Source organism: Orcinus orca, chromosome 5 (genome assembly GCF_937001465.1).
Source record: "Orcinus orca chromosome 5, mOrcOrc1.1, whole genome shotgun sequence".
NCBI classification, from domain to species: domain Eukaryota; kingdom Metazoa; phylum Chordata; class Mammalia; order Artiodactyla; family Delphinidae; genus Orcinus; species Orcinus orca.
In genome coordinates, this window is record NC_064563.1 from 147,716,643 (window position 1) to 147,739,738 (window position 23,096).

General features: G+C 57.0%; 1 protein-coding gene across 1 annotated transcript; it reads right to left on the minus strand.

Annotated features, from left to right (window-relative positions):
* Positions 1–5,285: 5,285 nt before the first annotated feature.
* PTTG1IP (PTTG1 interacting protein) lies at positions 5,286–22,543 on the minus strand. The gene is made up of 6 exons (XM_004264615.4): positions 22,337–22,543; positions 15,587–15,639; positions 13,741–13,849; positions 9,641–9,815; positions 8,825–8,871; positions 5,286–7,081 (listed from the first exon to the last, which is right to left on the minus strand). Exons 1-6 carry the CDS (start codon positions 22,434–22,436, stop codon positions 7,035–7,037), a joined length of 531 nt encoding a protein of 176 aa, XP_004264663.1. The 5' UTR covers positions 22,437–22,543; the 3' UTR covers positions 5,286–7,034.
* Positions 22,544–23,096: the final 553 nt, after the last annotated feature.

Genomic DNA, 23,096 nt, shown 5'->3' on the forward strand with positions numbered 1-23,096 from the left:
AAAGAATTTGGAAACCAATGAAAAACTTATGTAATATTTTTAATCACCTGTGGAATATTTACAAAGTTTGAGCACATATTAGGTCTTTAAGAAAACCTCATTAAATTGTAAGAAGCAAAATCATACAGAGGGAGAGTTCTGCCTAGGATGTAGAAAGCTGGAATGCTCATTACCGCTGTCTAAAAACAAGAAAAGCTGGACAACCTCAAAATCACAACTTTTCCTAAACCTATCAGAAAGCTGGGATTTCGGCTTCCTTGTCTTTAAGTTTTGGGTCCTCTCCCTAATCTGCCTGCTATTATTAAGCTTTCAGAGTCTCAGACAGTTGCTTACTTTGTCTTGTCCACACCAGAACTCTCTCCATTTTTGAAGGTTTTCTGAGTATAGAATCTGAGCTTAGGGACTTCCCTGGTGGTGCAGAGGTTAAGAATCCGCCTGCCAATGCAGGGGACATGGGTTTGATCCCTGGTCTGGGGAGATCCCACATGCCTCAGAGCTACTGAGCCCACTTGCTGCAACTACTGAAGCCCGCCTGCCAAGAGCCTGTGCTCTGCAGCAAGAGAAGCCACCGCAATGAGAAGCCCGCGTGCAGCAACGAAGACCCAACCCAGCCAAAAATAAATTAAAAATTCGAAAAAAAAAAGAAAGAAATTTGAGCTTAAAGCCTTTAAATGTATCATTTCACTGTCCTTAGACGATATCTGGCTTTCAGTAAGTAATTACAAGACACAAAAAAGAAGGACAAACCCCCCACAATCAAGACATGAAAATCAACAGAACCAGACTCAGATGTGACTCAAGTGCTGGGACTGTCTGACAGGATTTACGTTAAGGCTCTAGTGGGAAAGATAACATGAAGAAAAGGGTGGGGAGACTTTCAGCACCGAGACGGAGACTCTGAGGAAGAGGCCAGTGGAAATGCTGGAAGTAAAAACGGGGTAACGGAGATGAAGAATGCCTTCAACAGGCTCACGAGTAGACTCAGCACAGATGAGGAGAGAATCATGAGCTTCAAGATAAGACCGTGGAAATTACCCAGACTAAACAAAGAGGAAAGGTGGACCCCAACCTGCCAACAGAGCAGAGCAAATGGAAGCCCTGGAATAATTTCCACTGGTCTAACACATGTGTAATTGGAGTCACAGGAGGAGAGGAGAGAGTGGGCAGGAGAAATGTTGGAAACAATAATGGCTACAAATTTTCTAAAAATAAAGACACCACAGCACAGATCCAAATTCAGAAGGATTTAAAGATATACATTTAATAATATATATAATAAATATACAAAAGGCACAACAAGACACATCATATTCAAGTGATGAAAACCAAAGACAAGGAAAACACCTTGAAGGTAGAGAGAGGGGAAAAAAGACACAGTACATGCGCAGGAACAAGGATCAGAATCACAGAACACCTGGTGCAGAAACGATGCAAGCTGAAGACGATGAGGACAAAGACGTGATGCCTCCACACACATGAAGCTCGGGTCTCTATACTCAGCAAACCAGTCTTCAGAAGCCAAGGAGAGACTTCTGGTGTGGACAGGACACAACCCTCCGAGGACTCTGAAAGGTCAGTCATAGCAGGCAGCTTAGAGAGCAGACCCCAAACTTAAAGACCTGACGGGGAGACTTTCCAAGTGTTCCTCCTCTTTCATCGGCCAGCTTCGACCAGAGGTCGACCCCAGTGCGGGATTACATACCAGTGCAGGTGTCAAAACCTCCAAGAGAAAGCCTCTCTCTCTGGCCAGAGGAAAGGAGACCCTGCGAGCCAAAGCATGCGAGTGAACCCAGGTTTTGGTTGGTTGGTTGGTTGGCTGGTCTTGTGTTTTTTACTCACCGGATCCTGTCCTGAAGAGACCCCGATCCTGGAGCTGCACTGTGGCCGTAGGCCAGGCACCCCACACCTCAGGAGAAAACCCATCCCTCTGGCCACAGAAACCGGGAAAAGGGGTCCTGTGATCCAGAGAGTGTCGGGGGTCCTTCATTTTATCCCTCTTCCCTCCCTGCCTGGCCCTCAGGCAGCCCCAGTCACACGACCCCACCGGCCCCTCCCCTAGGCAGGCGGGGCCCCTCCGCTGACCTCCTCCGGGCCCCAAAGAAGGGTCAGAGGTCCACACATCTACCTGAAGGTTGTGGGTCCTCACCAGCTATATTGGCAGGGTCTGGGACCATTGTAGAAACAGAGCTCACACCTGCCAGGCCAGGGAGATGATGCACAAGCCTGACTGGGCTGAAGGTGCCTCCGTGAGAGCCGCCCCAGGAGGCGGGGATGGCGTCACCAGTCTGGCTAATGGAAACGTGGGCACCACCGGCATCCGACCGCTTAGAATAACGAATGTCCCTGGCGTTCTAGAGCAACCTTCCTGACGTCCCTAGACCAGCACCATCCACATCTGCTGGAAACATGTTACAAGTGCACACTCTGGGGCCCCTCCCAGACCCACTGGCTCACAATTTCGGGGGTGGCGCCCCGCACCTGGGTTTTATGAGCCTTCCAGGGGGTTCCGACGCAGCTCAAGCTTGAGAACCCCTGGTGGACAGCGGTGCTGCTCAGATGGGACACGGTAGACAAATCATCAGGGAATTCTGACTCAGCAGGTCCTGGGTAGGGACTGATGTTCTGCAGGCCTACTGAGCTCCCAGCTGATGCCCGTCCACTAAAACTCGGGCCACATCACGAGGAGCGAGCCTCGAGGGCAGTGGTTCTCAGCCCTGGCTGTGCACTAGAATCACTTGGAGATGTTGGGGAAAAAACCACCTGTGAAATGAGACCCATGAGATGAGCGTGGCTGGGAGTGTGGCCTGGCACTGGCGAGCGCAGTGAACAGCCGAGGCGCAGGCCCGCTGCTGCGGAGGAAAGGCCTGGGCTCCCAGAAACGGGGGTGTTGGTGGGCCTATTACGTGAGCCTGCGCACCTCCCCTCCAGCTGAGCTCACGACACTCCCTGCACAGAGTCATGGAGAAATGCACGGGCAAAGTGCCCCCGTGGCTGTCCTCTGCGGACCGGGGAGGCTGCCATGGAGCGGGGTCACCCGATCTCCCTGGGGATGAGGGGTCCCGGCGTGGTGGTACCAGATGTCAGTGCTTAACACTAGAGACAGACGCAGAGCAAATGATCATGGAAGGAGAGGAATCAGAATTTTTTGAACCGATGGCAGGGACCCTGGGAATGAAACCGATGCACAGCTGCTAAACTAGCAGGCAGGATAATTCTAGGTCTTCTGGTCAAGCCCCAACCCGTCACCGTAACGGGGATGCCCGGCTCTTCCCAGCAGCTTCCAGGACTGGTGAGGAAGGACCCTGCAGTTCAGCCCCAGGTGAGACCAGCAAGTGGCGCTCAGGGCTTCCTCAGAGGGACCGATGACCATTTTCAAGGGTCACTGTGTCCTGGAGCAAAGGAAAGCCCCTGACCCTCAGGGGTTACTACACACCAGCTTTGAAGAGGCCCGGTCAGCCACTGAGGTCCACTGGCCAGAGTGGGCTTGTGGAGGCCGGATGAGAATGGGTCTCACCCCGAGTCTAGCTCACCGGGGGCCCGTGGGAACCAGAGGCCCAGAACGCGTAGCGGGGACACGCACACTTAGCGCCCTATGGAGTCTCCCCACTTGTGCTCGGGGCCGGAGCGGAGGCCATGCCGTAGAAAGGCCCCGTGGAAGCCCGCGGAGCCCCACCCCTGCTGCGGGAGGTGGCCCAGAGGCGCCACATCCCCAGAGGGAGTGCTGCAGGTCAGGGACCCCCGAAGCTCAATCGCAAGGCTTCCGGCCTGTGACTAGCTGGACTGTGTCCCCCCAAGTTCACAAGCCAGGGCCCTAGTCCCAGCACCTCAGAATGTGCAGAATCTGGAGAGAGGACCTTTAATGAGTTACTGAAGTTAACACGAGGTCGCTGGGTGGGTCCTAATCCAACCTGACCGGGTCCTTACGAGGAGAGACGAGGACACAGACACACACGGGATGAGCACGCGGGAACACGGGGAGGGGACGGCTGTCCACATGCCCAGGAGAGAGGCCTCGGGAGGGACAGCCCTGCGACCCCTGGGCCTTGGACTCCCAGCCTCCAAACTGTGAGACGGTCGATACATGTCTGTTGTTTAAGCCCCGAGTCTGCGGTGCTTGTCATGGTGACCTGAGCAGATACCCCACGGCCCACTGAACCCCCTCTGTGGCTGTTACAGAGCACGGGTCCTGAAGAGCGGCTGGGGGTCACAGCCAGGGCCCTGGGGTCGCAGATCCTGGCACCCAGGCTTTGCTTTCTTCTCCCGACCCCGCCGGCCGAGGTCGCCAGCCGGCGGGTGCCTGCGCGGGCTGGGAGAGCAGAGCGCCTCCATGCTGACCTCGGCCGGGCGACCTTCTGGTGCGGTCACCCGCAGTGCACTCCGACATCCCTGGAGGAGGTGGGCCTGGTGCAGCCCAGATGCTCAACTAGGACCGGCGTGGGCCAGGGTGGGGGAGGAAGCGGCCCCAGCTCAGGACACATGACCCTGGTGCCCCCCTCGGGGAGGGAAGAGGGGCGGGAACGTGGAGTTGGGGTCACCAGGGCCTGGGGTAGCCTGAGCAGGGGGAGGGGAGGGAGCTGGCCCGGCTCTGAGGCCGGACCCTCGGCCACCACGCTCTGGAACCCAGGACCACGGGGTCAGAGTCGCCGAGCAGGCAGGCTCCTCACGGGCTGGCACAACCTCTCCGTCCCTCGGGTACGGGGCGCCCGGACCCTCCTGGGAAAGGGGCCGGCTCCCCCAGGCAGCCACCCAGCCTCGCTCCCACCACGGTTTCCCTTCCCTAGAAGCCGGGTCCTGGGGTGGGGCTTTGAGCCGCTCGGTCCTGGGCGTGGATCGTTGTACCTCCTCCCGGGGGCGGCCAGAGGGGCCAGCAGTGCCCGCCGCCCCCTTCCAGTCACCGTCAGCAGCCCTGTCACTGAAGACAAGCTCCCGTGCCCAGTGCACAGTGAGGCCAAGCCAACCAGAACACTGCAGTTTGGCGCAGAGAAGGGCCCCGCGAGGAGACGGGTGGCTCGGGCTCAAAACACCCCTGGGCCTTAGGGTGGGAGATGTCCGCTGCTGGTCGCTTGCTTCAAACAGGAGAGCCAGGGACTCCGAGCTCAAAGGTACAGCTGCTTCCCCTGGAGCTCTCTGTACCTGGTCCCAGCGCTGCAGGGGTGCTAGGAGGGGGGCTGCTCATTCACACCGATGGGTGCAGAAGCCCATCTTTACCCAGACAGTCCCGCGGTCCTCACTCCCCAAGCAGTCACGTCCACACCGCCCAGAAATGACACACAAGGAACGCAAAGCATTGTCAACAAAAGCGTGTATTAATCTGCTGATTGGAAACTGGTTAAAGAGTAAGGCACTCAGGCTTACGGTCTCCGTGAGGTTACGGCTTTTGGCTGCTCTTAGTACCATTTCAGAAGCCCATGACTACAGTGTCGCTCCCGGGCGGGCTCCGCGCCATGTGGGAGGACGGCGCCCGCTCTAACGCCTCGCAGACTCGCACTCACAACCCGGCTCCGCTTTCAGCTCGGCAGCCTCAGGTCCAGAGAGTGACTTTACATCCACACAAGCTACCGTGTTAATACAAAGTTCACTGAAGTCTATCACAAAGTTTCTTTTATGAACAAACAGTAGAAAGTAAAAATTTGCAAACTGTTATAAAATACTTAGGAATGTTTCATAATACTTTCATTGCTATCAAATGCCCAAGAAACCAGAGAAATAAGACTAAAGAGTTTGTTAAAGGTTGTTTGTGAAACTTAAAGGTAGGACTGTTAAATCAAACAGATCTGTGTAGCTAACAAGGCACGTGCAACCGTTTGATGACACGTCCTTTGATCACTGGGTCCGCGTGAACTCACTCACTTCACGTGCTTGTTCACCCGCCTCCCCAAAGCTCAATGGTTTTCACATTCAAAGCAATTTGGCAACTAGGACTATTTTCAGATTTAAGAAAGGCTGTTCACGGTGACTCCACGGTCTGCTGTCCCTGCCAGGAAGCGCTCAGACCATTTACCGCAGTCACGCGTCTTGATCTGGAAGAAAAGGAACCACCACGTGTGGCCATGGAAGGAAGTTCCCAGAACACGGCCGAGACAAAGGAGCAGAGGCCGGAGCTCAGGTTGTCGGCCAAGCAGGACAGCCACCAGCGTCTGTCGTGCGCGGAGATTCCATCAGCGGCCCCGCGGAGCCTGGCCAGTGCAGGCCCCTGCTCGCCGGGGGCGGACCTGTGGTCACCCAAGAGCCCTAGGTGACCGTCGCAGATGGCAGGGCAGGTCTGATTCAGGAGACTCTGCCCCTGGGGCCTGAGGCCTGTGGTCAGCGGGGCGGGAATGGCAGGCGGAGCCTCTTAGACACGCCCCCCTGCCAGCCACACACCAGCACCTGACCGACTACTGCCCTTCAGAGAGGTTTTATAATTCGAACTTTTACTGGAAAAATATCTTGATGTTCCAGTAAAGAGACACACTAAAAAGTCATCCCATAAGTGGCCTGAACTTTGACAGTAAAGCTTTTTGGTGGAATCTTTTAGGTGGGAGAATAAAATCCAAGAATTCTTAAAAAAAGAAAAAAGACATAAGGTGAGTTTAGCTACCGCTCAGTGCTATTCGGTATAGTCAAGGTCAGAAAGCAAACCCTCGTCCAACTGCGTCCTGTACCCTGATGTCAACGGCAAGTCGTCTGTGCTTTTCTGGGGAAATGACAGGGGCTGGGGGGTGGCCCCAAGACGGACTGCAGACGCCCCACTTCCTGCACGTGGAGCTGCGCGGGCCCGGATGCAGGGAGATGGTCTGCACTGGCTCGCAGACGGAGCAGAGGCCAGGGATGTGCAGTTTCCTCCCCAAATGAACAACAGAAAAGCCCTGACAGTCTTAATGTCTCAAGTGACTAAATACAGAAATCAGAGAAGAGGGAACAGAAGCTCCCAGGCCTGGGCCTGGAGGGCAGCTTCCCTCCCCAGGGTCAGAGGCGGATGGGGCAGCGGGTCCCTGCTGACCCACAGCCCGAGGAAAGGCGTGGAGACCGCTTGCCGTGCCATGAAGTGCGTCTCAGTTGTTCTCGAATCTAGCATATGGGTTTTCTTCTCTAAACAAACCTGAAAACAAAACGGGCCTGATTAGAAATGCACTCAGCCAACAGGAAACGAGGGTCAGAAAGCAGCACATGGTGTCTTATATGAAGATTTACTGCAGCCAAAAGGAAGCTGGGTATGCTAATAAGCAGGTTCAAACACTACCCTTCACCTTTTCGTGAACGTCACACCACAGGTGACTTTAAAACTGAAGTGGAATTTATTGGAAACAATATTTCTAAGAAACACAGATCCTAAGAAATAGACTTGTTTGCTGATTCTCTCAAAGGGAAATAAGAAATTTAAAGCCACCATTTCTTCCCTCAGTGGTTGACTAAATTATACAGAAGAAAACAAAACAAAACCACCTTACTTTAGATATTCTTATAAATGCTGATTAATTTTCAGAATTAAGGCCACACAAAGAAGGTGACTGTCAGTTTACCTGCGAAGGAGCTAAGCACCCAGAGACTCGGCGTTTCTCTCCGCATTGTGGAAACGCACCCGCCCCCTCTTTACACACCTGGGCTGCACACGCAACTCTCCGGAGCCACTGCAACAAATCTACTTACCGCAGGGTTTTGGGGGGTGGGGGACAATGGGGGAAAGCTAAGGGCGGGGGGAGAACGCCCTTCTGTCAGAGGAACAGAGCGAGCTCAGCCTGCGGGGGGAAGCGCTCAGCCTGGGGGTGGGGCGGAGCGCACAGCTGGTTTTGGGTAAAAAGCTATCACGTGCCAAATACCGAATACTAGCAGTCTTGTTAAGGCCCAGCTCCGGCTCTATTTCTAGTTTAGAGGGAAAACACACAGAAACTGCTTTGTGATAAAGAAACCAAAGGCCTTCTAACGTCAAGAGACGGGTTCGTCTGCGGTGCATTTGGTGTTCATAGGGCCAAGCACCTCCCTCCCCCTCCCACCAGCAGCTCGAAGGTTCCCCACAGCTGAGGCTTCCTTCCAAAGTCCAGGCCACTCAAAGGGCTTTACACAAAGGGCACAAGAGAATTCTATCAGTGCAATTAAAGGGCAACTGACCAGCTCCAAGACAGGAACACAGGGAATCCGTGACTGTTCCAGAAAAGGCCTCGTGCAGGCCGAGCAGAGCAAAGGTCCAGGATCCCATTACGACCTGTGCTACGTTGTGTGTGTGTGTGTGTGTGTACACGCACACGAGCACACAACCATCTCGTCTTTTATTTACATTAATGTTAAAATCAGATTTCAAAAAGCTTTCCATGATTTCCAAATTTCGTCGGAAACCAAGTGCCAGGGAGCAGAAAACACCAGTGATATCGGTGGTTTGAAAATCAGTACAGAGCCAGCTAAACACAGAAGCAGGTTCAGTGCTGTCAAACACCGAAAACATAGTCCCCCACTGAAAACCTCACCAAACAAAAGCCCAGAACAGAGCCTGGACACAGCTCCCGGGAAACAAGCGGTCCAAGGCCTCAGTGTGGCTACTGCTGACTCGGTCAGGAGGCGGGCCAGGAGCAACTCCAGCACAAGGGAGAAGGCGGGCAAAGCCCCGCAGGTAAGGGACTCACCCCACCGCAGGGCAAACAAGTCCACAAGGCGGCAAAGGGCGACAGCACTTCACCAGCAAGCAGGTGCCAGGAAGGCCGGCAGAGGCAGAGCACTCGCGGGCCTCGTCTTACGGGCACTGCTCCCAGTGCAGCCCACACCCTATAGCAGAGCCCGCCGGGCGCTGGGCGCAGCCAAGACGGCCAGGCCAGCTCCTGCCGACGGAAATGCAGAGCCAGGCGATTCTCACCGTATTTCTTCCTGATCTCATCATGTCTCGACTTCATCTCTGCTCTCCTAGAAAACACAGAAAATCCCTTTCAGCAGCAAATTACAGTGTACATTTCGTGTGTGTGTGTGTGTGTGTGTGTGTGTGTGTGTGTGTGTGTGTGTGTCTGCACGGCTTGTGGGATCTTAGCTCCCCGACCAGGGATCAAAGCCGGGGCCCCTGCAGTGGAAGCGCAGAGCTCTAACCACTGGACCGCCAGGGAAGTCCCCACAGTGTAATGCCAACAGCTGTGCCTTTCACTCCATTGTGGCCTCTGGGAGCCAGAGCCGGGTGGTGGCGGCTCTGATGTGGCCACAGCCACGCTCCCACCGGGACAGGCAGGGTGCTGAGCACGGACCCCTTCATTTCAAGGAAAGCAATTCCAACACCCCGTACTGTGACTGAAGACATTTTTTCCGTATGAAAACAAGCCAATCAGCAAAGATCTTACGCTTGGTTCTGAGGATGGTCAGGAGCTCGCAGGAGCCTCGGCCCGGCCGCTGCGGGCTGACAAGCCCCCAGCCCCCCTGCCCACATGCCTCGGACAGACAGGAGACCCCAGGCAGAAGCCTTCCTCCTGCTGAGCCCCCGTGGGCTCAGAACCAGACGGGCCTCCAGAGGCCTCGCCGGCCCTGCCCCAAAGTCCCAGCTGGTGGCTACCGGCCAGGTCCCTGCCACGCGGCTTCCCACCCTCCACGCCACCACCGAGAAGCCCCCTCGGATGCCCGACACGGTCCTGACTTTCCCACGTGGAGAAAGCTGGGAACGAGTAACGGCCCCCGGGGCGCGGGGCCTCACCGCTCCTCCTGGCGGACCCGGCGCTCCTCTCGCTCCCGAGCAGCCCTCTCCTCGCTCTTGTCCGGCCGCCGGCTCCGCCTCCTCCCGCAGCAGCAGAAGCAGCAGCAGCAGGCGACGCCCAGGAGCAGGGCGCCCCCAAGCACCGACAGGGCAATGATCAGGGCCTCGAAGTTCACTGCCAATGCAAAGGCGCACAGTCAGGGCCCCGCTCACGGCCACGCCTCCTCCTCGGCAGGCGGGGGGGGGGGGGGGGGGGGGGGGGGGGGGGGGGCGGCGGCGCGGGGGGAGGCCTGCGGCGGGGGGGACAACGGACGGACGACGACGCCCCCGCCTTCCTCCAGCCTGCTTCTGTGACTTAGTCACCATTTCCATCAACCTGAAGCAACAGGTAGCTTTTCTCATCACCTGATGCTGAAAGGCTGTTTCCAACCCGAGAAAAGTTAACAAAACCAGGAAGAAAGAGAAGCTCCGCAGTGCACTCAGCTGCTACAACACTTGAAACTCAATCTCACGCAATCGGACGCTAAGCCCGACCGGCTTCCGTGATTATCTATGTCAAAGACCAGAGCCTCCCATCTGCTGCCAACAGGACACACGCCTGCCCGCCGGGCAGGGCACCAGCTGGAGCTGCGGCCCCGGCCAACGCCCAGGGGCTGGAGAACGGTGACTGTGATTTCCTGTCCAGACCAAACGCACTCAGAACAAGTTGCAATTCTTTCCAACTTCTCTTGAGGATTTACAAATTAAAACCAGTCAGTCGGTACTTTTCCACTCCATTCAAGCCAGAGCCTATCACAGGACAGGCTGACACCTTCCAGTTAGCACCACCCCGCCCCGCCCTGGACAGCAGTGCGACCATCACAGGACGGCCTCCTGCCGCACAGAGCTCAGAGCTCGTAAGCTCGGGTGCCACTGGTCTCTTAGTTGGGGGGAGGTGGGGTGGGCTGGGGTCTGGAAGGTGAGAGCTCTTCCTCGGGTCGGGGAGGGAGACACCAGTGCCCCGGTGCCCCCAGCCCCCCTCAGGCTGCCAGTGTGACAGCACTCGCTCTGCCTTCTGAGCTTTGAACCATGTGGTTTTTCCTCCTCTGACCTGTTCTGGAAGTGCCAGAATTGCAAGATACAGTAGTAACAGGAGACCGCCACAAGCAGGTGGCGTAACTTTTTGACTAGAGAACTCGAGAACAATCAATTTTATTTTTATTTACTTTTTAAAATAAATTTACTTATTTTATTTATTTATTTTTGGCTGCGTTGGGTCTTCGTCGCTACACGTGGACTTTCTCTACTTGCGGCGAGCAGGGGCTACTCTTCATTGTGGTGTGCGGGCTTCTCATTGTGGTGGCTTCTCTTTACTGTGGAGCATGGGATCTAGGCGCATGGGCTTCAGTAGTTGTGGTGCACAGGCTCAGTAGTTGTGGTGCACAAGATTAGTTGCTCCGCTGCATGTGGGATCTTGCCGGACCAGGGATTGAACCCGTGTCCCCTATGTTGGCAAGTGGATTCTCAACCACTGTGCCACCCGGGAAGTGCCGAGAACAATCAACTTTAAAAACCGACGAGGGGCTTTCCTGGTGGCACAGTGGTTGAGAATCCGCCTCCCAATGCAGGGGATGTGGTTTTGATTCCTGGTCAGGGAACTAGATCCCACATGCTGCAGCTAAGAGTCTGCATGCCACAACTCTGGAGCCTGCGAGCCACAACTAAGGAGCCCACATGCCACAACTAAGGAGCCAGTGAGCCGCCACTAAGGAGCCTGCCTGCCACAACTAAGACCCAGTGCCACCAAAATAAATAAATAAAATAAAATTTAAAAGAAACCAAGAAAAAACAAAAACCCATGAGACCAGTCAGACAGCTGGCTCTAAAATACACCTGCCCCCACAAGAGCTTTTCTGATTAGCAGCTAAACCCAGTTATAAAACAGAACAGAAATTCCACCACGATGGGAAGCTGAACTATGGGCTTACTTCCGAGAAATCTACTCTAGGACGTACTAGACCTGAACAGAGAGAGAACCTGTTCCCAGACGAGGGTTCAGACGGTAAAGACCTTGCTGTTCCCCACCTGAACGTGTGTGTGTGTTTGTTTGTTTTTTGGCTGAGCTGTGCAGCATGTGGGATCTTAGTTCCCCGACCAGGGACTGAACCCAGGTCCCCCGCAGTAGAAGTGCAGAGTCTTAACCACTGAACCACCATGGAAGTCCCCTGAACGCATATATTTAAGGTCGTTACAATCACAACCCCAATTTTGCCTAGAACTGGTTAAGATGATTCTACAGTTACTTGTAAGAATAAAAGCACCTGTGGCACAGGGCTGAGGTAGTGTGAGGTGCTGCCCCGACGGGGTGGACCGCAAGGCCCCACCCGCTCGGCTCCCGGGGACGAGGCCCCAGCTCCCTGCAGGCCCGAGGAATAAACCCGACGAGGCCAGCGCACCTTCTCTCAGGAGCCGGGATACCGCACCCTCCTGTTACTACAAAGTCTGCCCCCAGCGCCCCTGCTCACCCCCCGAGAGCCCGTGTGCCCTGATGCTGCCTGGAGCGGCATCAACGGGGGCAGCCACGCTTGAGAACCGTGTGGCCCACCGACTAAGGCTAGACGTGAAAGGGGTGCCAGTCAGCAGTGTGCCCCTGAGCGCACGCCCAGGGCGGTGGGTGTCTGTGTCCAGCCCACGCGGGAGCACACGGCAGCCCGCACACAGCCCGGTGTCCACCAGTGCACCGCAGCGGTCGCCCACGGTGTCCTGAGGTATAGGCGAGCGCTGGACGTGGTCTGTGTGTTTTGCTGAGTGGCGATAACCTGCAGACTCACGTGAAAATTCGCTGAGTACGCAGGCATTTGTATATGCACAAGTGTACACGCATGTGTGCACGCATGTGTCTGTACTTGCACGTGCGTACGTGTGCGTGTCCTCTGGAGTCCAGGGCCCGGAGAGAGGGAGCGAGGGCTCACGTGTGCACTGTGTTAGAGTCATGCTTCAGTTTAAAAGCATTTTAACAGTTAAGGTCCCAGATGCTGATGGTTGGTTCCCTGGTGCGGGAGCCATCTCTGCGGAACAGACGGGGAGGGAAGGTTCCACGGAGGAGGCGGCCGCCAACATGGAAGCAGACGGCCGTGTGGCCCAAGGAGCCTTTCTGGAGTGAGGGCAATAGAGGGAATGGCCAGCTGGGAGGACGTGACGGGTGTGCCTGCACATGTACACGCACCCATACACACACGCTCCCACAGACACAAACTTCTGGGTTCCCTGGGTTTCAGCTGGTGAAATCAGAAGTGAGTCGTTTCAGACGGAGGCTGACAGATTCTGAGATGGAAATCAATTAGAAAAAAGACAGATAAAACAGATCATCACAATTCTCTGCAAGAGCACTGGCTCCTATGACCTGTAGCCAGGGGGCCTCCCGATGGCTCCAAACCAGAAGCCATAAAGGAAAGGATTAATAAGCCCAACTCATAAAAATGAGCTCCACGTGGCAACACACACCACAAACCAACCTAAAAGGCCACCTAGGAAACAACCTGGGTCTCACCTAGGGATCACTTCCCTTGGAGAAAGAGCAGGGTTAGGGTTAGGGTTAGGGTTAGGGTTAGGGTTAGGGTTAGGGTTAGGGTTAGGGTTAGGGAACGGGCACGGTTTAGGGTACAGGTTATGGTACGACAACAGTTTAGGGTTAGCGTACGTGTTAGGGTACGGGTTAGCGTTAGTGTACGGGTTAGGATTAGGGTACAGGTTAGGGTAAGGCTTCCGGTAAGGGTTAGGGTTAGGGTTAGGGAATGGGTACGGTTTAGGGTGCAGGTTAGGGTACGACAACGGATTAGGGTTAGGGTATGTGTTAGGGTATGGGTTAGGGTACGACACTGAGACAGGTGCTGACACGCCACCCGCATGGCCCCGGGGCGTGGGGAGATGCCTGCAGAGCAGAGCCAAGGCCGTGGCCTTCAGGGCAGCCTCCAGACCCGGACCGGCCACTTTCCCAGACGCCACCGCTCTCACCGGCCTCCCCCACCTCCCCACTCCTGGCAGCTTACATTAACTGAGCACAACCAGAATTTTCAAAACGGCACTGGTTTTGCAAGAAGCCAATGAGAACAGCGCCTTACCCCAGCACACGCCCCAGCGCGCAGAGCTCAGCTTGCAGAGAGAGCTGGGCGGCAGGATTTTGGTCACCGGGTAGTCCAAGCACGCCTTGTCAGTGTTGCACCAAAGACACTGCAAGAGGCAATGACAGGGCATCAGACGCGTAAATGCTGAAGGGCCAGCCCCGCCGGCCACACTGCTGTCCCCCCTCGGCCCCCTTCCCAACACTGGCTCAACGCCGCCAACCCACCAAGGCCCTCCTCACTCAAGCCCCTTCCACCAGGCGCCCTGCCGGCCTCGCGGCCTCCTTGCTGGTCCCCGCCCGGGGCCTCTGCATGGCCTGCTCCCCTCGCCCGGATGCTGCCCTCCCTTCTAACACCCAGAGCATCCAGGCGTCAGCCGCCTGCAGGAGGGACCGAGCCAGGCATGGCTGGAGTGGTGTCCGCCCACGGTTATCACCCTGTAAAGATGCTAATTTGATCTCTAGGACGGAACCAAGCGGTCTGTCTTATTGCTGGCTGTCTTAAAGATGATTCTACTAGAGCACAAGGGCATCCGTCCAGAACCGCAGAGCTGGAGAAAACCTGGCAGGTGTGCCCGAGTCCCTGGAATGCACGGCAGAGACCTGGCCAGCACACCAGCCGAGGGGCCCAGAGCCGGGCAGGCACTGGCACAGATGTGAGGTTTGGGTCAACCTAACAACCCGCCCAGGTCAGGACGTTCAGGATATTTTCAAGCTTGAAGGTAAAGATTTTACTACGTTTTTTTTCTTTGAAGTTTTAACAGGATGGAAAGTCATGGTATGTTTTGGTCCCAAGTTAGGGTGAAAATCTGTTACAGAGAAATGTTTTAGTGAAACCTGGGGTCCCAGGGCCACTGACACAGTGTCCACTTTGGTGTCTTGTGCTCAAAATGACAGACAGCAGGGAGGCCCTCTTCATTTCGGCCGTTTCAGAATAACTTCCGTTTCAGCGGTTCTTTCCTGGCTTAACGACTTCTGGGAAATCCACCATTTTCAAACAGCTCAAGTTTTAAACAGCTAATTTTCCATTTTTACGTGACAGTTTCACCGAAAGCCATGTGAGCTCACTGGGAGGATAAGTTCTCTTTGTGCTGGTGTCGTGGCTGTTTGTCACTCGTTTTTTAGATTAATGAGGTACACGCACGTGGTGAACAACGCAGGGGTGCCGGCAGATCCTTCCGGAAGCCCGTGTGCATTAAGGATTCGCACGCAGCGGGGTCTGCCCTGGCTTTCATCTGCACTTCTGACCTCACCTGTCTGGGTTCAGAGCGGGGGTCAGGCCTTCAGAGGAGGTGTGCACCCCGCTGTGGTCTGGGCACCCCCCAACCCCACACAAGGAGGGCGAGCACGAGCACTCCAGCTCGAGGCCCCCTCAGCACTGCGAGAGCCCGGCGGGGGCCGGGAGGGCTCCGAGCACACCTGCCGCATCTCAGGGTCCGTCTGTAAGACAAGAGGCCTCCAAGGTGGAGTGAGCCCCGTGGGAAAGCCCTGGGCACAGGTCAACAGTCGCAGACGAGGGGCTAAACGTGCTCCCGCCTCCCTGGCCCCCACCCTGCTGCCGGGCACCTCTGCTCAGGCCTGCGGGCACCAGGGGCTCACACAAGTTCCGGGCTGTGTGAAACGTACGTGCTTTATTTCAGGAGCGGAAGGAGCACGTGAACAGCACTCAAGTGGCATGTGCAGCTTTCACCAGACGCTTTAATATGCCTGAGAAAGGCTGCTAAGAGCCGTCATGAAAAATACCTCCACAAACCCCAGACCACAGAACCCGGAACACACACAAGCAGCCCTGGAGCCAGAGGCAGCGGGTCTGCTTCTGGATCACATGCTGACCCTGTGCTACTTACAGAGACATTCTTCAGGCACTCTTCACAGGTTCTGTTTGTGTTCTGAGAACAACCTGCAGGGCAAAGAACAAACATCACTGAGAATCCTGCGGCGGCGTCCACGCGGGGAGGGTGGGCAAGTGACGCTCAGAGCCCGGAAAAGGCGGCCCCCCCCGCGCCAAGCCTTCAGGCACGCAGACTGGGCCTCTACAGGCAGGGCCCTGGGAGGACACACAAGCAGCACGCATGTGGTCCTGACCCCAGGGGTCTCCCGGGAGAGAAGACGGCGCCGCCCAGCAAGGCCAGCGCCTGCGTCTCACCTGCATGGTCACACACCACTGACTGTCTAGTCAGCAGACACCCTGCAACCAGAGGCCACAGCGATGCCAGGCCAGACTCAAGCCAGGCCGTGGCCCCCTCACTGGTCCCAACCCTGCGGAGCACCCCCTGCACCCCCAGGCACTCTTCACCGCACAGGTGCTACGGGAAAGGCTCAAACCCCGAGCAGCTGACAGCTCTGGAACGCAAGCTAAGCAGAAGCGAAGAGGTGGTGTACGAATAAAGGATTCCAGTCCACCATCAAGCAGCCGCTCTTCACCCCACGCCGCCCCTCAAGACACGCACACACTTGGAAGAGGCCTGAGCACATCCCATCAGCCACCAGGAAAGGCACGTGAGAATCGCAGTCAGGCCCCACTTCACACCCACCAGAACGGCTGCATTACAAAGACTGACGATGCTAATGGTGGTGAGGACGGGGCGGGCGGGCTCAGCGGCTCAAAAACAAACACGTGCTCCTCCGAGACTTGGCAATTCCACTCTCAGTCTCGTACCCAAGACAAACCAGAACACACGTGCACAGGGACACATGCACAGGGAGACATGCACAGGGGGCTGATGGCAACTTTATGTATAGAACAGCTGAGAGCTGAAAATGGCCCAGATGTCCAGGCACCCCGCATGCCCCTCGGCCTCCCCACTGGTCCTGAGAGCTTCCAGGTGGCTCCCTGGCCAGGGCCTCTGCGCGGCCTGCTCCTCCTGCCTGGATGGAGGACCCGACCCTCCGCGGGACCACCTCCTCCTAACACGCTGTACCCAAGGGGCAAGGGGACAGAGGTCGTTGGAGGATGGACAGGGAAGCTAAACTGGTCCAGTCCTACAGTGGGACACTCTTCAGCCCTAAAAAGAAGTCTACGTCACACACGATGACTCTACAAATCACGTGCGTTGGGGGAAGCCTCCCGCAAAGGCCCGCAGCGCAGGGCTCGGGGACGGGTGAGACTCCTCTTCGGGGGCCGGGTGGGAGGGAAGGATGGGCTGGCTGGGGCCCCAAGCTCCTGGAGAGGCCTGTTCTGAGGCTTGCAGGAGGTCAGGGTCTCACAGGTGTAACTCACTGGATGGCACACGTAGGATTCCTGCACTTCACTGTATGTAAACTTGATCTCAAAAGAAGGAGGTGAACGCTGAGCTCTTAGTGATGAGGTGCACGGGGAGGAGGTGGGGGCGTGCGTGGCTGTAACTTCAAAACGCGACAGACCTGGTGGTGGGCGGAGGGCCGCTCACTGCCCAGGTCTCCCAACTTCCCTCTACTTTCCAAGGTTTTCCTAATAAAATGCAGGGCAAAGAGCTTTAGCTTTAAGTCGTTTGCTAAGCAGGACTCACGCAGTAACTGCTGCTGTGAAATAGCTGGAGAGTTCGTCTATTCAACAGCCTTCCACGCTCCATTCTTAAAAACCAAAATCCTCTTTTATCTGAAACGAAAGCCCCTTCTGTGACAACACGCTGTTCTGCGCAGTCGCCATGAAGCAGCACCCTCCGCAGAGCCTCCAGCGGCCTGCTGTTGGGTTCGCGTTCAGCCGACCCTCAACTGCTTTACTCCCTCAGCCCCAGGAAGCTGGAGCCAGAAGCGGCCCCTGAAATACCTCCATTCTCAGAGGACTGCCGAGAGGGGCCCCAGGGCCCTGTGGACCAGCAGGAGGGAACGGCCTCACTCACAAGCCGGATTCGCAGTTCTGTCCACCAAGGGGCTGAGAGAGGACGGCACACATGTTGCCAGGTCTTTGGTCTCCAGCCACTGTCCCCACTAAAAGGAAACGGGCAGAACAATAACGCCACAACCGGGGCAGAGAAAGGACAACACCGGCCTTGGACAGCTTGCAAAGCCAGAAAGTGGCACAAGGACCCAGAAGCCAGCGTGGAGGGGGTCCTCCTTGCCAAAGTGGCACAACTTAACGTCAGAGTGAATGACAGTAATGGACTCTCACCTCCTGAACGCCCACGATTTCACACGGACACAGAATAAACACAGGAAGGACAGCTAGCCAAGAGTCTCCGTCCCAGTAAACAGGGACACCAAGACCACTGCGCCGTTTGCGGAGGGACAAGACGTTACGTACGCTGTCAGAGCACCCCCCGCCCCAGCTTAATTATACCTGTGAATAGAAAATGGCACCTGAAAAATGATCGGAGATATCACCAAGACAACCTGTGACAAGAACGGCACAAAGTGACAGCAAGTGCCTCTGAGGGGTGCAGGAAGGACAGTCACCCAGTGGCTGAATCCCCCCGAGATGCACCCGAATCAAATCAGAGGAAACCAGGCAGGACCACAAAGGGCCTCTGAGCACAAGGACAGGCTGAGGAGCTACTCCAGGGGAACAGAGGCTGAGAGACATGACACCCAAAAGCAACACGCCAGCCGGGGTCAGAGGACCGAGGACGCTACTGAGGTAACTGGTGATCTGTGTGCACAGTCGTGTGTTAAATCAAGGGTCCGGGATCGTACCAATGGTCACTGTGCAGACTTCACCGTCACGTTCCGGCTATGCCCTTCTTAGGAGATGCACCCTGGTGAATTTAGGGTAAATGGCCACATCACAACTTGCTCTCAAACGGTTTGGTGACAAGAGTAACAGGCAGCGACTTCCCTGGTGGTCCACTGGTTAAGACTCAGCGCTTTCACTGCAGTGGCCCGGGTTCAATCCCTGATCAGGGAAGGAAGATCCCACAGGCCGCCAGGCACGGCCAAAAGAAACAGAAGCATGCAGACACAGACAAGGAGCAGCAAAGCAAATATGGCGAAGGCTGGAAGAGCAGAAAGGACTCAGGAATTCACTGGACCATTTACTCCTTCAACTGTTTCTCTAAAGCGCCGGGCAGGGAGGTATGGCGGGGACCGCACGGCGCCTACCACACCCACTCTCGAGTCCTTCTGAACACCGTGAGAGAGGCCCCGGGCAGCAGGTGCTAAAGCATGGGAACTTCTTCTCAGGCCTCTCCAATTTAAAAGTCTGTGTGATAACTGGTCTTGCGTGAACTAACCTAACCGACATCGGCTCCAAGATACACACCATAAACCGGTCCACCCTGGGGTCTCTGGGTCACGGGCCAGATGAGTCAACAGAGAGGCCTGGGAGGGGAAGGGCCAAGGAGACGGCCTCGCCCTTCTCCTGCTCCCAGCAACGCCAAGGTTCAACAGCCCTCCCAAAGTCAGTTCAGAGCCGAGACAAGGTAGTGCCCTCTTCGCCCTTGAAAACACCAGGGTGTTTTTCGTAGTAAGACAGGGAAATACGTTAACCATTTGCAGCTGCTTCAGAGACTGGGCGTCAGCAGTCACTCACTGCATCTTATCTCATCCCGGAAACAGAAAACTTTGTGCTGAAAGCCAGAGACATGTAAACATCTGGCCTGAGTTTCCGAGGTCTAACGCTGAACGTCACTGTCCTGACTTCGGAAGGCCCGTGGCCGGGACTCTTCAGCTTGGACTCCCCTTACCAATGACTAGAGAACCTTAAGTCTCATGCTCTTGGGAAACTAAGTTAAAACAAAAAAGGTTCTCCGGACACACTAACCCATGATACATTTGAGTTCCTTCCTAAACTGCTTAAGCACAAAAGGACACACTAGTGTGTGTAAAGAGGGATGTTGTAAAGAAACAAGGAAGTGAGTCAGTATATTTACCGTGGAACACAACAGGCCAGAGGGCTGCCTGCCTTCGGCAGCGCCCTCAGCAGTGGAAAAGCCCCAGAACTGGGCACTATGGCCATGCCGCACGGTGACAGGGCACAGAGTGCCCGCGCGGTCAATTTCACGTGAGAAACGAGGCAGAAAGTTCACCTAGACAAAAAGTCCTGGCTGTCCCACCGCCTCAGCAGAAAAGGGGGAGTGAGGAGGGCAGAGGGCAAAGGCTCGGACCCGTGCACACACCCCATGCCCCGCAACCTGCCTGGAAGCCCCCGTTCTCTGCAGCAAGACCGCTGTAAGGAGCCCCTGCCCCCAGCTACCCCGGCCACCACCAGCTCCTCCGGACCCCTCTGTTTAGGACAAGACTGAGGTCCCTTTAGGGGCTGCCTTCCCTCTAGATGTAAAGGTGAAACTCTGGGGTGGAGTCTGACCCCACACCCAATTAAAGCGGGGTCCAAAGCCCATGAAACTTCTTTAATTCAATGAACTTCCCTCTGAAGATCTTCAACACCTTGTCGGTTCCTAACGTCTCCCCACCACCCAAGTGCACAGTAAAGACAGACGTTAGACGTGGCTGGGTCTGGACCGGTATGATGCTCTGTGATGGTTAATTTTATCTGTCAGACTGGCTGGGCTAAGGGATGCCCAGAGAGCTGGTAAAACACTTTGTTTGTTTCTTTCTTTTTTTAAGATCTTTTTTCTTTTTTCTTTTCTTTTTTTGTGGCCCTGCCGGGCAGCATGCAGGATCTTAGTTCCCCAACCAGGGATGGAACCCGAGCCCCCGGCAATGGAAGCGCAGAGTCCTAACCACTAGACTGCCAGGAATTCCCAAAACACTCTTTCTGGTAGTGGCCGTGAGGGTGTTTCCAGAAGAGACGAGCATGAGTTGGTGGACGGGTGAAAGCACCTGGCCCTCTCCAAGGTGGGTGGGCATCACCTAACCAACTGAGGGCCCGAACAGAACAGAAAGGCAAGGAAGGAGGAGTCTGCTCTTTGTGTGAGAGCTGAGACGTCCACCTCCCCCTGCCCTTGGGCCTTCAGGCGTAGACTGGGCCGTATCCCCCGGGCTCCCCACTGCCTGGCCTTGAGGTGTGGCCTGCGCTACACGCCAGCTCTCCCGGAAAGCAGACGGCAGCTCATGGGGCTCCTCCGCCCCTCGGTCACGTGATCCAGTCCCTCATAATAACTCCTTCTCTATAGCTACGTATATCCTGTTGGTTCTGTTTCTCTAGAGTGGTCTTTCCTAATACACACAGCATGCTTGCGAGGAAAACAAAGTCTCTTAGATAGCGCAGTCACATTCCCACAGCATGACAAGTGGTGCAGGCTCGCAGCAAGCCCGGGCTCCGTGCGGCTAGAAGAAGAGCCACTTTTCTCCTGAAATACTGGGCTTAGAGTCCAGGTTCACCCCCAAACTGTCACAGGGCATGCCCACGCAGCCCACAGGGGTCTCTGCCCTTCAGCCAGGGCGAGGGCAGGGTGAAAAGCTGGCAGGCAAACACACCTGGGGCGCTTCCTGACACACCCACTTCAACAATACACACCCGGCGGCCACCAAGGAGAGGTTCTCGGGCGACTGAGGACCCTCGGCTCTCAGCCACCCAGTTTGGTAAAAAGCACTCGCACCGCACTTGTGCTGAACAAGCCATCTGGGCCGAAAGTTCCCTATTCTGTGCCACTCGACTCTGCATTAACGAACAGTATCACAAACGTACACACAAGTACGCTTAGAAGGCGATGAGAAAAAACTCAAGTAGTCCTGCCCTGGAACCGCCACCCCACGAGGTCACAGAGAGGAAAGGTGCTGTGCTGTGCTCAACAGAAGGTAACGAAGCCGCAGCTAACTGGCGCTGAGAAAAACCCCGGCCCCTCAGGCTGACCCAGGTCGGTTAGGCCACCGGCCCAAGGCTCGATTCCCCACACTAGCGACCACGCGGGGATGCCACACACAGCAGCCAGATCAAACGCTCCCAAGATCCCCAGCGGCCTGCAGACCACCTACAGGAAACCACCCTCCAGCACCAGCGCTTCTGGAACTGCTGGGCCCTTAGGTCATGCACTCCCCTCACCACCACCCCCTGACTCTCAACTGCCGTTTCCTGGTCAGGCCCCCCAGGAACTCGTCGCCTCCACTTGCCGGTCACCACCGTGGGCCCGGCACCTGGCACAGGTAGTTACTGAGGACAGGAGGGATCGCCTAGCAAAGCCGCCCACCTGCCCACGAAGCGCGGGCCTGCAGAGCCCAGGAACCAGCGGCAGGGCGGGCTCAGCCCAAGCACCGGCCGCTATCCCTGGAGCTCCTCGGAGGGGCCTACTCCGTACGGTGGCGGGTGTAGGGGCGGCATACAGGCCTCCCCGAAGCGAGCAGGGCCCCCAACACACCAGCCGCGCCCGCAGAAGGGCCCGGCCCCTGGACTCCGGCCGCCGACCCGCTGTGGGACAAGCGAGCTCCCCAGCTCTGCTTTCGACCCCGAGTCCACACCCGAGACGGCTCTTTCCGAGGGTCGTGGCGCCGCTGCGCTCGGCCAGGCCGACGCCGCGGTCCCGGACCACCCCGCATGCTGAGCCAGGACAAAGGGCCGGCCCACCGCCGTCCCCGAGCCCCGCCGCCCCAGGCTGCGGACCGACACTCGGGTGGCCCCCCGGCCGCAGACCGCGCGAGCCCAGAGCAGCGACCCAGAGCGGCTGCGACCCCCGGCCCTCCGCACCCCTTGACCCCGACACTGCGCCCCCCCGCCCTCCCCCTCCGCCGCGACCCCGCCCCGCACCCCCGGCCCCCCCGCCCCCGAGCCCGCCGGCTGCCCTCACCCTGCGCGGCGGCCGCCGGGAGGAGCAGCAGGAACAGCGCGGCGCCGCCGAGGGCCAGTCCCCAGCGCGGAGTCGGCCCGCGGACCCTGCCGGACGCCATGGCGGCTGCGACCCCGCCAGTCGGTCGTCGTCCTCGTCTGCCGGACGCGCAGCACCTCGGACCCCGGCCAGGCGCCTCCGCCCGGAAGGGCCGCGCTCCGGCGGTGGGCGGGGCGGCGGACGGGCCAGTGCGGAACAGGGGCCCGCCCCGCGCCGCTCGCGGTCCCGCCTCCCGGCGCGCGGATCAGTGCGCCTGCGCGGCGGGAAGGGGGCGGGCCGCGGGGGGCCGCTGAGGCTCAGTGCGCTTGCGCGGTTGGGAGGGGTGCTACGCGACCTTGACCCTAAAGGGGTGGAGGAGCGCTCAGCGAGTGGACGGGAGGCCTTGCTTTCTGGCTTGGTCCCGCGGGCCTCGCAGAGCCAGCACGCTGGGGCCCTGACCCCCGCCCGGAAGACCTCCGACCCGGAGGTCACCTCCCCCGAGTCGGGGCTCGGGCCGCGGGGAGGGAGCGGGCGGGCGGAGGCCGGCGCCTGGGAGGTCTGCTGGACCCCGGCCCCGGACAGCGTCATGGAATGATAAAAACATATACTGCGAGAGTCCAGTTGCTTTCTTTTTAAGATTGTGTTTCCATAGCCAAAGTACAGTGGGGCTTTGGGTATTGTATAGGGAAGCCAGGGATACTTCTCCTAAGCTTCCTGGGGTCACTGGCTTGTGGCTTCCTGG

Excerpts from the sequence above, each read along its gene's own strand:
- PTTG1IP (XM_004264615.4), bottom strand. The coding sequence starts at position 22,436 with ATGGCGTCCGGCAGGGTCCGCGGGCCGACTCCGCGCTGGGGACTGGCC. Across the intron at positions 13,850-15,586 it reads AGTGCCTGAAGAATGTCTCT|TGTCTTTGGTGCAACACTGA; the intron begins GTAAGTAGCACA and ends TGCCTCTTGCAG. Across the intron at positions 9,816-13,740 it reads GCGCTGGGGCGTGTGCTGGG|TGAACTTCGAGGCCCTGATC; the intron begins GTAAGGCGCTGT and ends TTGCATTGGCAG.